Source organism: Eschscholzia californica, unplaced genomic scaffold (genome assembly GCF_041429995.1).
Source record: "Eschscholzia californica isolate CP2 unplaced genomic scaffold, dmEscCali1.0.p SCAF_5, whole genome shotgun sequence".
Lineage (NCBI taxonomy): Eukaryota > Viridiplantae > Streptophyta > Magnoliopsida > Ranunculales > Papaveraceae > Eschscholzia > Eschscholzia californica.
Window position 1 is genome coordinate 17615876 of NW_028238472.1, and position 15088 is coordinate 17630963.

General features: G+C 36.4%; 1 protein-coding gene across 1 annotated transcript; it reads right to left on the minus strand.

Moving 5' to 3' along the window:
* Positions 1-11222: 11222 nt before the first annotated feature.
* Positions 11223-12633, minus strand: LOC147537569 (riboflavin synthase-like). Its single transcript, XM_086644669.1, has one exon. The coding sequence runs from the start codon at positions 12262-12264 to the stop codon at positions 11413-11415; it is 852 nt and encodes a 283-aa protein (XP_086500795.1). The 5' UTR covers positions 12265-12633; the 3' UTR covers positions 11223-11412.
* Between the last annotated feature and the right edge of the window lie 2455 nt (positions 12634-15088).

Here is a 15088-nt window from a genome sequence, read left to right on the forward strand (position 1 = left end):
GATTAACTCTTGATTAATGCTTCATAGTTTAATTCGTTTTAGTTTGACAAATAGATTTTCTTTTCACTATTTATACTTTTCGATTTGATGCATCGTGCTTATGTTAAATCATTTGACGGTTCATACTTATTAATTGATAAATAGTAGTTTAGAGATTTATTTATTTAAAATAAAATGATTACATTGTTATGTTTTATTCGGTTTTAACGAAAACATCTCCCGGAATTAGGATAGTTCATTATCCGAAATTCTGAGTTATAAAAAAGAAGAGAATTAACCATTTTAAGTATTTGTTTCTAAAGGTGATTTTATGTGGTGAATTTCTAAAATCCTAGGTCCTCCTCTCCCCCATTTGAGTTCATCGTATCATAATTTGTTTTATTATTTTGTTCGTTATTATTTTATCACCAAAACCAAAACCATTTTCAAAACCGTCTTACTTCCATGTCTTAGAATAGATTTCACTTAGTCTCTGAGGAACGAACCGGTCTTACCGGAAATTATTACAACTTGACACCCGTGCACTTGCGGGTGTAGACCTATTTAGGGTAACCTTTCTAGGCCCATCATTTTCCTCACCCCTTTTTATGTGTTGAGTCCTAGTTAAGTGATCACACTCACACATACGAGCGAACCATTCTTGAGTGATTTCATATTTGGAGTGTATGTCCGTGAGGCCGAAGTCGAGGCGAAATGTACTAACTTGGGAATCAAAGTTTTGTGACTTCGGAACATAGATGTGCTTATTATGGTATGACACTTGCATTTTAGGGTAAGATCATTAGTGAAGGGGCCTTTAGCTTTTACAAGAACTTATTTACTTGATTCATTATGTGTTGACATGCTTAAACCCTTTACTATATCAATCATGCTTATCTACGATGTGGTTGTTGGACCCTTGTGTATTTGAAACCATGATGTTTGTGGGTATCATCTATGGAAAACCTCACGAGACCACACTCGTCCACTAGGGCAACCTAGGGGTTTAACGGCTTGTTGCATATGCTAAATGCAACCGGGACTCCTCCGAAAGTGAGTTAGGTCTTTTCTTTTGTTTTGTTTTGCTCGAGGACTAGCAAAATCTAAGTTTGGGGATGTTTGATGGGTCATGAAAATGTCCCATCTTAGTCGTTTAATTTAGTCGAGTTAGTTCGTTTCGAGTCTTTATTATAATAAAATGGTTGGTTTTCTTGATTAGGTGTCTTTTGCGGAGTTAGATGTGAAAAACGGTTAAAAACGAGGAAAAGATGCATGAAGGGTATTTTGGTCATTTGGAGTCAAGGACATTCTGAAAATTTGGCCAAGGTCAGTGCGTGGTTGGAAAGTAGAGGTCGAGACGAGTCCGTAGGAGAAAACGGAAGTCAAATCGGAGTCCGGACGAAGGAATAAATCAAGGTCAAAGTTGAGTAAAAGGATGTTGACTGGTGGGACACCTTCGGGCATGGTTCTGGCGCGCGGTATACAAGAAGACACGTGGCGATCTTCGGAGGCCGGTATATCCTTTTCCCGTATTAGCGTTGAGCAGCGAAGTGACGCTAAAGAGCATGATACGGTAAGTTCCGTTGCAATTTAATCCGGTAGTCCCTTGCTCACGTTTTAATCTCAGCCGCAAGCTTCCGTGTTTTTTAGATCTTACGGCTTTCGAGATTCAGCTCCATTTCTTATGATCCCGTGCAACCGAATTCACTTAGCTCCCATGATCCCGATCCCACCTTCTAATCTTGACCGTTTGCTTCCGCGATTACGAGATCGTGCGGCTGCTGACCGTCCCGTCATTAAGCTGTTTCCATGTTACCCGAAGCTGTGTATTATGTTAGTCCTAAACACGTGGCTCTCTCTTAACAGCCCAGATCCGTGTTTTCGAAATCAAACGGCTACTGTGTCTCCCGAATGCTAGCAACGTCTAGAGGTCGACACGTGTCCATCCCATTAGCCTTATAAACCCTAGCCGCCAACCAGATTGTGTATTTAGGGTTTTCTTCAAATTTAAACCCCTAAAAATTCCAAAAGTAACCCTTCCTTTACCTTTTTCTACCATTTAACCCAACAAAAACCCTAACCCTATATAATAACTCTTGATCCTCCATTAAAACTTAGACTTGAAAACCCTCTCAAAGGCTTCCTTATCTAATTTCTAAGCCACTTCTCCTTCTATCTTCTAACCCTAAAAACCCATCTTCTTCTATTTTCTCTACCACCTTCATCTTTTCTCTAGATTTACTTTCTCCTTCTAATTTCTTCTTCTAACCTTCTAATTTCTCCATACCTTCTTCTCTAAAATCTCTTCTTCTTCTATCTCTCTTCTAAATTTCTCTTCTTTTATCTTCTAATAAGCTATTATTTGGAGTTTTGAGCAATATTCTTGAGATACTTGGAGCTTAAATTGGACATCAAAATGGAGATACATGGGAATATGGATTGGGAACATTCTTGGTGATTTCTTTCCATTAATCTTTTGTAGTTCCATTTATTTTATGAATTCAATGAATATTATTTTTGATTCCATGAGTAGCTAAATTTTGTATCTAGGGTGTAGAGGAAACCCATATTTGGGCTTATTTTGAGATATGTTATAAATCAATGAATCCTTATTTTGAGCTTCAATGCCTATTGATTGTCATTTCATGTTGATTCTATAACCTTATTATCATTCATGTATTATAATTAGATATTTCATGCTTTTATTGATTTATTAGATGAGATATGCCTTTTAGATCTTGAATGATAGTGTAGGAAATTAGTTTTATATGGTAGTCAATCATACATTCTTGATTTTGAATTGTGTTATTAAAGAATATATTCCGAAATCTAAATAGTTTATTATGTTAGATTTTGAGTTATACATGAGAAAAGGGATTTGTTAATTAATGCATGTTTTAAATAGTCAATTTATGTGGTGAAATCGAAAACCCTAGATTCTTCTTCTCATCTTGATTTCATTCTTATTAGTCTATTAGTATTGCTTTCTTTTTTTTCATAGTAGTTTCCAAATCAATCATCAAATTTATGAGTGGGGTGTGTGTGTGTTTTAGTCTAAGTTAGATATTGACATTTTGATTATTGGGCTAAACTTGCCGTCAATATCCGAAAGTGCCTACTTATCTCTTGGGACGATACTCGATCTTATTATAAATACTATAACTTGACCCCGTATACTTGCGGGAGTAGACTTATTTTTAGGCCCACCAGACATAAAAAGAGTCGAGACGGAGAACGAGAAACTTCTATCTCGAGAAAATATTGAATGGCCCAAGTTCCTTAAGAGAAAATGAGTTAGCTAAAGAAAAGTTTTAGAGAGACAATGACATTTTCATTTTTTTCCTGTCATAGCGATTTCGTCCACATATACGAGGACGAAGACAGAAATTTGACCCTCAAATGAAAGTGAAGAGAGAATAATCACTTTTAGATTAAAGAAATCCTTTTGAGAGGAAAGACGAAAACTTCAAGAACCATTGACGTGGGCCCTGTTTAAGGCCATAAATAGATTTGTGAAAGTGACAGACACGAGTCTCCCCCTTAATAGAAAACTCTTGTGGAGGCTTTAATATAGACCTCTTCTTCGAGGTCGCCTTGAAGAAAGACATTATTGACATTTAGTTGGTGTAAACGGCAACCTTTAGTTGTGGCAACGATTAATTAAAGGCGGACCCTTGTAAGTTTAGCAACGGGAGCGAAAAATTCATGGTAGTCCATGCCTTCAATTTGAGTGCATCTTTTAGCGACAAGACGATTCTTGTAGTGTTCAATAGAGCCATCAGATTTAAACTTTGACTTTATGAATCCATTCGCATCAAATGGGTTTTTTATTAGTGGGCAAATGGGTTATGACCAAGTTTAATTATCATCGAGGGCCTTTATTTTTCTTGCCAGAACTTGTAGCCAATGGGGAATTGCACGGCCTCTGCAAAAGAGGAAGGTTCAGAAGTGGAGAGAACATTGGCGAGATAAACCTGATGGTGTAGTGAGAAAGTAGAGATGCTTTAATAATCACAAAGCGGATAAGGTCTTGTGCAATTACCGTCGGGGATGGTGACTGAAATGAAATTACAAAATTCAATCGGATAGATGAGAGGGCGTCGACAAACTCTCTCTTTGTAGGTGAGTGGAAATCGACTCAAGTTGGATGTAGGGGTCTGCCGAAGACCGAAGAGGCAGAGTGTACTGTTCCCGAGGATAGAGCCTCACCCTAGTAGGTGAGTTGTTTCGTCCAGGGGACAGAGTAGTTTGTGAGGGAGCCGTGTTGGGCACCGGTGTGGCAGGAAGATCAGCCCGCACCCAAGATGGAGGAGAAGAAGGCGGAACCAGGGCAGGACGCAATGTGAAATCGGTAATAAAAAGAAGGATTTTTGAGTGGGAGACCCAAATTTTGGGAGGTTAAAAAGGTTTCCCTCCAACCAATACAAAAATTGAGAGGGAGGTCCAATATGCCAGAGAAGAGTACTTTTTTCTTTTCCCCTTTTTTTTTTCTTTCCCATGTCACCCTTGCACGGTAAATTAGGCCTAAACTCCTCCTTTTTTCAGTTTGCATGAAATAAGGGTCAAGTCATGGAAAGAAAAGCTGATATATTCCTCTTCTTTCTCTCTCTACAAGATCTTCTCTTCATCAACATACTCCGTCATGGCTGAATCTTATTCATGGCTGGTGTGGTCTAAATTTTTTAAATTGTGAGGAAATACATGAGAGAGTAACATTAAAAAAAATTGGTATATCTCTTATGTTCTTCAAAGATCTATGTCTATTCTAATGGTGAAGAAATCAGATCTGGGATTATTGATTTTGTTAGGGTTTGATTTCTTGAACAAATTTGGTGAAAGTTTATTGGTAAGGAAATTAGACATGTTGGTCTTGTTGATTTGGGGAAGAAATATTGAGATTTTTGTTTGTATTTTTGTTCTTCAACCTATTTTGCTTGCTCCTATTAGGAAGGTGTTTCGGTTCTCACATTTCCACGATTTAGATCCCTAAAATTGTGAATAAAATTAGATCTAAAATTGTGAATGAAATTAGATCTAAAATTGTAAATTTATCGGGATTTGACGAGATCTAAAACAACAAATCTGGATCTAAAACAACTTTGGATTTGACGAGATCTCCAGTTCTCTTAGATATTATACCCTTTTTGTTATATTTAACGTCATAGATGTACGTTTACGTGTTCAAATGTAGTGTACATTCATCTGTTCCCGCTACACTTTATCGCTCCTAATCAATTCCTACGTTTCCTTGTTATGTGGAAGTTTACTCTACATTTTTTAGTTTCCTTCGTCTTATATTTTTATATTTTTCCTTACTTTGTGAAGGTTGCAATGTGAAAGTTTTCTTCGAATATTTTACTGGTGTCTAGTACATAACCAAATGGTCAGTACATAAAATAATTACTGATACACAAGAAAATTCTCAGCTCAAAAGTGTGCAGTATATAACCAAATGGCTAGTACACAAGATAATTCCCAATATACAAGATAATTCCCAGTACAAAAGTGTACAGTACAAAGAAAAATTTCTTATAAAATTTCCTTCAAAATAATTTACGTTTTGGAAGGAATGTCCTATAATTGCCCATCATATAAGGAGAAAATGTTTAAGAGAAGGAAAGAAGTTAGGATTGAAGAGAGAAAATATCTTTAAAAAGAAGAAGAAATACAGAGAATCAAATCAATGGGAAACTACCAAAAATATATGGAAACAAATCAATGAAAGACTACCAAAAATGAGGAAGATTTAACATTGACAAATTTGAACGATTTCTAAACTAAGCTAGGAGAAGTATCTTAACATTGAGAAATATACAGTACATAACCAAATGGTCAGTAAATAAAACAATACACAAGAAAATTCCCAGTTCAAAAGTGTTTACTACATAACCAGATGGCTAATACATAAAACAATTCCCGGTAAACAAGATAATTCCTCGTACAAAACCAAATGACAAATTTGAACGATTTCTAAACTAAGCTATGAGAAGTATCTTAACATTGAGAAATATACAGTACATAACCAAATGGTCAGTAAATAAAACAATTCCCGGTACACAAGAAAATTCTCAGTTCAAAAGTGTCTACTACATAACCAGATGGCTAATACATAAAACAATTCCCGGTAAACAAGATAATTCCTAGTACAAAAGTGTCCCGTACAATAGTACATAGAACAATTCCCGATACAAAACAAAATTCCCAGTACAAAAGTGTCTAACACATAATCAAATGACCAGTACATAAAATAATTCCCGGTATACAAGAAAATTCCTAGTTCAAAATGGTCAGTACATATTTTCCAATGTATTGTTTATTTCCCAATGTTCTGCACATTTGCGAATGTACACTTTGAATGTTTTCTAAACTAAGTTACGAGATATTTCAAATTTTGCCCAAGAACCTACTGTTGAAGTTTCCCCAAAACATTATTATTCAGAAACATACATTCGTGTACTGTACATTACAGGTATGTTTTTGCATGAGCAAAAGTACATTAAATGTTACAAAAAGTGCTACTAAGCGAATGCGACTCGTGCATTTAAGACACTTCATCTTTAATTCTCATTCTCCATCTCTCTTGCGATACGTTAGTCATACTGTTGTCGTATTCTTTGGCTTACTCACGAAAGAGGTAGTGGACTCCTTATGTGCTTACTGTAAAAGAGGAAGATTTAGTGGTAAGTACATCTCTATTAGAACTATCCAATGAATTATGTACATTAAATACACCAAAAACTAACACACTTTCATTCATATTTCAAATATAACATACATAAAAATATTTCTCAGGAACAAACATGTGTACAGGAAAATAAACCTTTTAAAATCCTGTCCAGTGGACAAACTATGTACAAGGAACAAAAATATGTACATGAAACTGCCTAAAACACAATAGTTAGGCAGAAATTGTCAGGAAGAAAACAGTTTAACGGGAAGAAACCAGTTTACAGGACATGAAACAGTTTAACATGAACGACTGGGTATATGTACATGAAACTGTTTACCGGGAAAAAAACAATTTACAGGACAGGAAACTAGGTACCGAAAAGATCTTATGAAAAAGTTTTGTCGGATTTAGGTTTCTCCAATAAAAATGAAACAGAAAATTTTTGTCAGATTTAAGGTTCTTAAATTTAACGAGGACGAAAGTTTTTTCAGATTTAGGATTCTTAAAAATTCAAATTGAAATGTTTTTAAATTTAGGGTTCTTAAATAATAATCAATGATAAACTACTAGGAAATCAATGATAAACTACCGTAATGAAAATATAAAGTTAGTCATATTTACCTCTTTCTTCTTAGGATTTGTTCACTTTACCCTTTTGTTCTCCTAGGGTTTGTTATGAAACATGGAAACAAAGATTTCAATAAAAAAAAAATTAGAGAGAGAGAGAAAGAAAAAAATAAAATTTTGGTTTGATGTTGAATCATTCAGATTTGTTATGAAATCTTGGTTTGAAGAAACAATAGGTGATTGGTAAGGGGAGCTGGAAATTATTGTTAGGGAGCTGTAGTGCAAAACCAGTTTTTTTTACTACAGCTCCCCATACCAATTTAGTATTAGGAGCTATTTTTCCAGATTTGAAATTAAATAATGAAATAGAGAGGGATTAAAAAAAATAGTTACAATAAAAAAATTGTAATAGTAATTTTTCTTTTCTTTCCTATTTTTCTTAAACCCTAAATATTTCAACAACAATACCTCTCTTTTCTTCTCCACAATCAAGTTACAAAACAACCACTATCAATATCGCAAGATATTTATGATGTTGCTTCTTTAATGGAGGAAAAATATATTTTTCAATCGAACCAACAACCACCAACCCAATCAAACAGTGTTAGTATAGATGAAGATCTCTCTCAAGATGTAAGGAATTCGCAAGACAAATATTTCCTGTTAAATTTTATTTCTCTTTTTTCCTTCAACTTTAAAAATTTGCCCAAAAAGAGGCAAACTATTTCTGTTCGTTCAACAATTTCCCTAGGGAAATTTTTGTAAAATTTCCCCCCAGGTCAGGGGAAAAAATCAAATAGTTTATCTATTTGTGAAATTTCTCTATTTAGAAAAAAGTAAAATAGTTTCTCGATTTTGGTTGATGTCTTCTTCATTGGGGAAAATACTTGGGTAGAAGTCGTCGTAAATTTGTAGTTGATGAAGGAAAAAGATTGCAAGAGGGATATTTAGGAGATTCGAATTCAGAAGAGAGAACGAGTAAAAGAGGAAGAAAGCGTTTTTCTTTTTGTTATTTCTGAGATATTTGACTATATTACACTTGAGTCCTTCAGATTATGAGTTTCGCATTTAAAATCTGTAACATTAAAGGTCTTTAAAATAATAATCCAAATGTCTTATCTCCCCTTACTAATCTTTATAGCTCCCCAACCATAATAGCTCCCCAACAACAACTTCCAGCTCCCTTTACCAATCGCCAAACAATAAAATTCTAGAGAGAGAGAGAAGAAGAAGAAAAGAAAAGTTGGAATTGAGAAGGAAAGTGATTTTGGGAAAGAACTTGCTTTTGGAAAGAGGGTGGTTGAGTGATTAATGGAAAATGGATGGTTTCCTTAATCAGTCACTTCCAAACTGAGTGGCATCAGACTTTTAAAAAAAAAAATTGAATATTTTATGGGATTTTTCATTGGTATTTTTGTAAATACCGAAATTCAGAAGGTTGGTTTTGTCTTTTAAATGTGAAACCTGACACCATGGGCCTGCTCCTCATTTTTTTCCTGACCCGGATTTCGTTCTTATTTATGGGGTCATTTTGGGGCGTTTGCCCAACCCCTCTAAAAAGAAATGGGGATTGAATCACAGGTGAGCGAGAGGAAAAGTGAACCCTTAGATTCTAAGTCATACACCCGGTAACCTTTTTGTCCAAATGGATATCCAACGAAAACTCTGGCCCGTGCTCGTTGATCCAATTTATTTGTGATCTTCAAATTCCAAGCAAAGAAAGACCCTTAGATTTGTCGGATTAGGTGAGATTCCAAAAAGCCGTTTATGAGGTGAGATACCACCAAGAATTGGTGTAGGAAATTTATTAATTACATAAGGGGGTGAAAACGCATTCTTCCCAAAAAGAAAGTGGGAGAATGTAATGCACCAGCTACATCCAAAATACCTTTCAACAAAAAAAAAGACGCTCGACAATCCCGTTTTGTTAAGCTGCATTAAAACAACTCTTTTGATGTAATATTCCACGGGAACGATAGAATGATGGTATCGATTGACATTTCTACCACAGCAAAGAAAAGAGTAGCTACGACATTACCAAGCCCCCAACTTACCTGCCCACAAGTACCCCCAATGTTAAGTTCTTTAATAATCAGAACCGAAATGGTAAGAATTCCCAAGGCCAGTCGAACTTTCTTTTGTCTAATGGAGCCATCAATTTTTTTAGGTCCAGCTCCCTATGTAAGGTTGTTAGAGGTTTGACTAGGGTAAGGTTTGAACAATTTGGGACATAGTATGTAAGGTTTGCAAATAGTTTGCGCAGTTCGCATAAGAAGCCCAAGCCTAAAAAAGTAACGACATGTCTTTGTAACCAAGACCAACAAGAATTTAGATCTTCAACTTCAAAGTGAAGTTACAAGCTCACCAGAACTGGGAACAGTGGAAAGGAGATCTTGTTGTGGGCAGATCTGTACTTGTGAGTATCCAGCATCAAGAATGCGGATGCAGCACTAACCAGGTAACACATAATTTTCCAAGGAAAATGATAACGTCTCTGATCACATTTACCCTGCCTATCCAAAAGATGTTGATCATGATCAACTCTGTTGCTATTGAAGATGCTCTAAAGAATCCTTTACCTGTTATTGCAATCTGAATGTAACACGAGAAAAAGATTTTAAGAAAATTAAGCTATGATGGATAAAAGAGCTCACTATTAAAGTCTAGAGTGTAAGATTTAAGCCAATATTACCATAATATAAGCATTTCGGTTCACCGATCTCATGGTCCACCAGATTGCAGCTTCCCGAGCCGAGGAAGTAATTAGTGGAACCAGATTGCAGCTTCCCGAGCCGAGTTCCGCACGTGGAACTACCACCTTTCAGCTTTCAGCGAATCCACTCAAGTATATAACAGAATGACTCGATGAATGAGACAATCAGGGAACACATTAGCCGCTTCATCGAGGAAAATACGGGAAGAAACGGAATATCTTGCTGCATCTAACAAAATTAAGAGAAACATAAATCAGATATGGAATGATAGGAAAAATAATTAGCGCCTGAACTTCTCGTATGACCTTAGAAGCAACCTGCGTACAGAAAAAAGAAAAGGTCTTGTCACGACACAGTACTCTGGCTAAAACTACCACTGAACCCACTAAGAATTGCAAAAAGTAACTAGAAAATTATTCTCCATAAGGCAATAATATACGAATGGCATAGGGTTGTTTACAGACCAAATGTGCATTCTATTAGATGACCTCAAAGTTTAGTAATATGATCTCTCTAGACGTTACTATGTCGTCTAACAAGGTCGTCCATTTCCTACTTGGGGAAATGAGGTGTTTGAGGGTTACCGCTAACTACTCATCAAGCCTAGAATACTTCTCTTTTTTTTGCGGCAAAGATATGATAACACTTGGATTACATTGCCCCTGGAATGCACCAAAACACTTGCCACATTCCATTTTCATATAATCACAGACTCTACCTGATTATTCCCATAAAGTTTCTGAATTGAACAATTTTGACATGGTACTTGCCTTTAATACTGATGTTGCCATAAGGATGCGGCGAATAATGGCAATTGATGACAGTACCTCGATACCCATTAGAACAGTCATAAGAACAGCAACCACACAAATATGACTTTGTTCCTGAAAAGTAACTATTGAGAGGAAAATAGATAAGCAAGCAAAGAAACAAAAAGACGCTGAAGCAGTGGAAAATGGTTTGGATGCTTTACTGGAAGCACTTACTACTCGGCGTGTTTGAAAGGGAAGACCAATCACTCGGCGAGACAGACGCAACAAAGATATCAACTAAATGGATCCCAAATGAGATAGGTCGATATAGTATACTTGTTCAATCTGGTTTTCTTCTTCGGATTGAGATTGTTTATCTCATCTGTTCGACTTACTACTTTAGTTACAACCAACACAATTATTAAAACAGACACTCATATGTTAGAGAGAAAGGCTCAATATCGATATGAAATGAATTAAGGAGCACATTTCTTTTATTGAGATAATATTTTCTTCAAGTCAGCCAAATATCCAAAGACCTCAATCAAAATCCCATTTTGATTCATTTATTGATCTACCATCAAGTCAAACAAGAAAAAATTAAACAAAACAAGAACAAAAAGAGTAACAACAAGAGAAAAAGAAACATCACTTGAAGAACAACACATAGAGGTAGAGACATTTTAAATACTACCATCGAACATTTTACGCTTCAGAATCCAAGGATAGATCAAGAAGATGAAATTTTGTTGGTAAACCCAGTTTGAAGAAGTCTTTCTACATATTTCCCAACTATATCAACTTCCAAATTGACCAATTGCCCAACTTTCTTCAAAGGAACAACAATATTCTTCTGAGTATAAGCAACCAACATGAAATTAAAGCATTCTTCTTCTTCAAAAACCCTAACCACTGTTAAACTAGTTCCATCAACAGCTATAAACCCTTTTGGTACAATAAATTTCAAAATTTCTGGTGAAGTTTTCACCTTTATCCACAATGAATCATTTTCAGGTTCCATTGATACAATCTTACCAGTTCCATCAACATGTCCCTGAACAAAATGACCTCCCATTCTACTAGTAGGTTGAAGTGCTCTTTCCAAATTGACAATTGAACCAGGTACAAGCTCGATTAGTGAAGTTTTTCTTAGGGTTTCTGGTGCAAGTCCGACTGAGAATTCAGACTCTTTCTTGTCGAATTCGGTTACTGTCAGACAAGTTCCATTTACGGCAATGCTGTCACCAAGTTTAACATCTTCAAGAATTGTTTTTGCAGAGATTTTCATCTGGAACCCGCCATTTTCAGAAACCCCTAGTTGTTTGATTTCACCCATTTCTTCTACAATTCCAGTGAATAGGGATTTAACAGGATTATAGTGGGAGTAACGATGAGGTTGAATTTGGGATTTTGATTTTGTAGTATTGAAGAAGAGATCGAGTAAGGAAGATTTTGAATTGGGGGTAAATCTGAGGTGGGTTTTGGAGGGAAGTATTTGGGGATTGGAAATGAAGCTCTTTGGACTAGGAGAAGATGATTTTAGGGTTTTGGAAACTGAGAAGAACCTGCAAGAAACTGCCATAACTACTTAACAATTCAACAACCAATTGAAACTTCGTAGAGAGAGAGGTACTGAGGTACTCTTTGTGAGAACGAAAAAATTGGTTGTTATACAATTACTTATGTATCTCAAAATTGAATGACTACCCTAAAATCCAAACACTAGTTCAGCTAATGAAAATCAATGCCCTAAAATCAGTGTTTGTAAAAGTTCACTTGATTTTACAAGCATAACTTCTGCAAATCTCAAAACGATTAAACAAGAAGACAGGAGTTACCTAAAAATTAGAACTCAAAATTTAAGCAGTACCCTGAAGTCTAAAAGAATTTCTACCTCATTTGCTAGGGAGCTATATCTGTATTTTTGTTAGATTTTTTTTTTTTTTTTGTTGAAAATAATATATTACTAAGGGTCCGTTTGATATGTGGGAAAGTATTTGGACGTGAAAACCAACTTTTTCTTGACTTTCTTTCTTATATCAAAGTCAAGTTTAGTCGCTACAAAAATAGAGTTTACCGACGGCATTTTGAACAACCCTCGAGAATAAGTATATTGTCGATGGCTACAAAGGAAACCGTTGAGAGAGGTTTACCTTGCCCGACGATTTTCTAAGTAGTCGTCAGCATTGTTCACCAAAATGAACTTCGCATGCACTTTTTACGGACTATTTTCCAGACGGTGTTCGTTCGGTCAGAAGTCATGTATGCCGACTACTCGAACGAGCAAACAGTCAAATACCCGAACCGAGCTTGAGCATCTTACTACTCGGCTCGGCTCGACTCGAGTACACCTCTAAGTGTTTGATTGGTTATTACAAAACTTGGGGTGCCTTCAAAACTCAATCCAAATTCAGCCCTACTTGGGTTTCCTGAAAACTCAACCCAATCTAATTCGATCTCTCATTTCTTCTTCTCTAGTCCATTTTCATCTCTCTCCATTTCTTCCTCTTTCATTCATTTTTATCTCTTAAAGTATATATACATATAGAGAGAGACGGCTTCTATATAAACAATAGGATGACGAGGACTTTATCCAGAAGATCATCTAGTCTGATGGAATTAGGGATCGTACAACGGGTTACACCAAAGAGTGGTGCCTTGATCGGAGAGAGTTGACTAGAGGGAACGAGGCAAAGGTTGGATTAGATTCAAGTTGAAAGGCCCAAAAGGTTTGGATAAGATTGAGACAAAGATAGGAAGAACCGGACCCGTAAGATAGGCCCGGATCAAGAGAGATGACCCGACAATATGCAGAGGGCGGCCAAGCCCAACCCACTAATGGGGGCGCCCAACCTATCTATCTAGTCAAAGAAGAAGAGTTATTCTTCTCAGCATTCCATTAAGGTCTTAGCTGACATTAAAGAAGGGAAATCAAGTCAACTTGCTCGAGTGTCTCAAGTAGAGGAGCTGCAATTTGGAGCTCTCATCTTCGGGATAAAGGCATCAGATTTAGTTCGAGGGAAAGCGATTAAGGTAATCTTCTATTCTATTCTAGTTCATCTTTAGTTCTTGCATGTGATCCTGGAAACTAGTGTTAGATGTCTGAGATTCAGCTTAGAACACTAAGTGACACCATAACCCAACAGTGATGTAGAGAACGGGTCAAGCTTGGGCTAAGCCCGCCCCCGTATCCCATTTATCTCCGTCGTTGGGTTCGGGCTCTCGGACTGTAATTTAGAGTTTTCATCTTCGGGATAGAGGCATTGGATTTAGTTCGAGGGAAAGCGACTAAGGTAATCTTCTATTCTATTCTAGTTCATCTTTAGTTCTTGCATGTGATCCTGGAAACTAGTGTTAGACGTCTGAGATTCAGCTTAGAACACTAGGTGATACCATAACCGAATAGTGATGTAGAGAACGGGTCAGGCTTGGGCTAAGCACTCCCCCTGTATATCATTTATCTTCGTCGTTGGGACTGTAATTTGGAGCTCTCATCTTCGAGATTGAGGCATCGGATTTAGTTCGAAGGAAAGCGATTAAGGTAATCTTCTATTCTATTCTAGTTCATCTTTAGTTCTTGCATGTGATCCTGGAAACTAGTGTTAGACGTCTGAGATTCAACTTAAAACACTAGGTGACACCATAACCCAATAGTTATGTAGAGGACCCCCCCCCCCCCCCCCCCCCAAGCTCGTGGACAAGTAGGTAGCTTTGTGTTGAAAATCGACATATTTTTCAGATTCATGGTTTGCTGATATAACTATCAAAGACAAATCCATAGTTATATTTTGTAAAATTTCTTGTAATAACGTATAACAAATTCAGATATAGTGAGTCCGTTAATGAGATGGAAGAAATTATTGTATCCCTAATAGAGAACTTGAAAGTTCTGTTCTATGGCATATACAAATTCAGACGTATAACAAATTCAGATACATGGCTTTGAATTTTCTGATCCTCCATTTCTTCTAGACAGACTAGTTCAAATGATGGAGATAGTCCTTTAAATTTAATCTTGATCGATGGTACATGGAAATACCCTATTGCAATGTTCAAGTGCTTGAAGATAACTTCCACGACAGATCAACCAAAACACATCTTAGTGAGGACCTGCCTTCTAGAAACTAATTTGGCCTACTTGTGAGTTATTAGCGAGCCAAATAACGACCTAAACAGTGATTTGCGAGAAAAGGAAATCTTAAATTAGCACGGGGAGATGAAGATATTCCTTGCATTTCTCTTTTGACATTGGGTGCATCTCTAAAGCACAAACTTAGGTAAATCTTGCTCAAAAATTTTGTTTCTTTTAATTTATAAAATTGATATTTTTAAACACATTCAATAACAAGACGCAACCTTCTCGGGATCGAACATGTACAACCGTAGCAGCATCAGACATGTTCTTC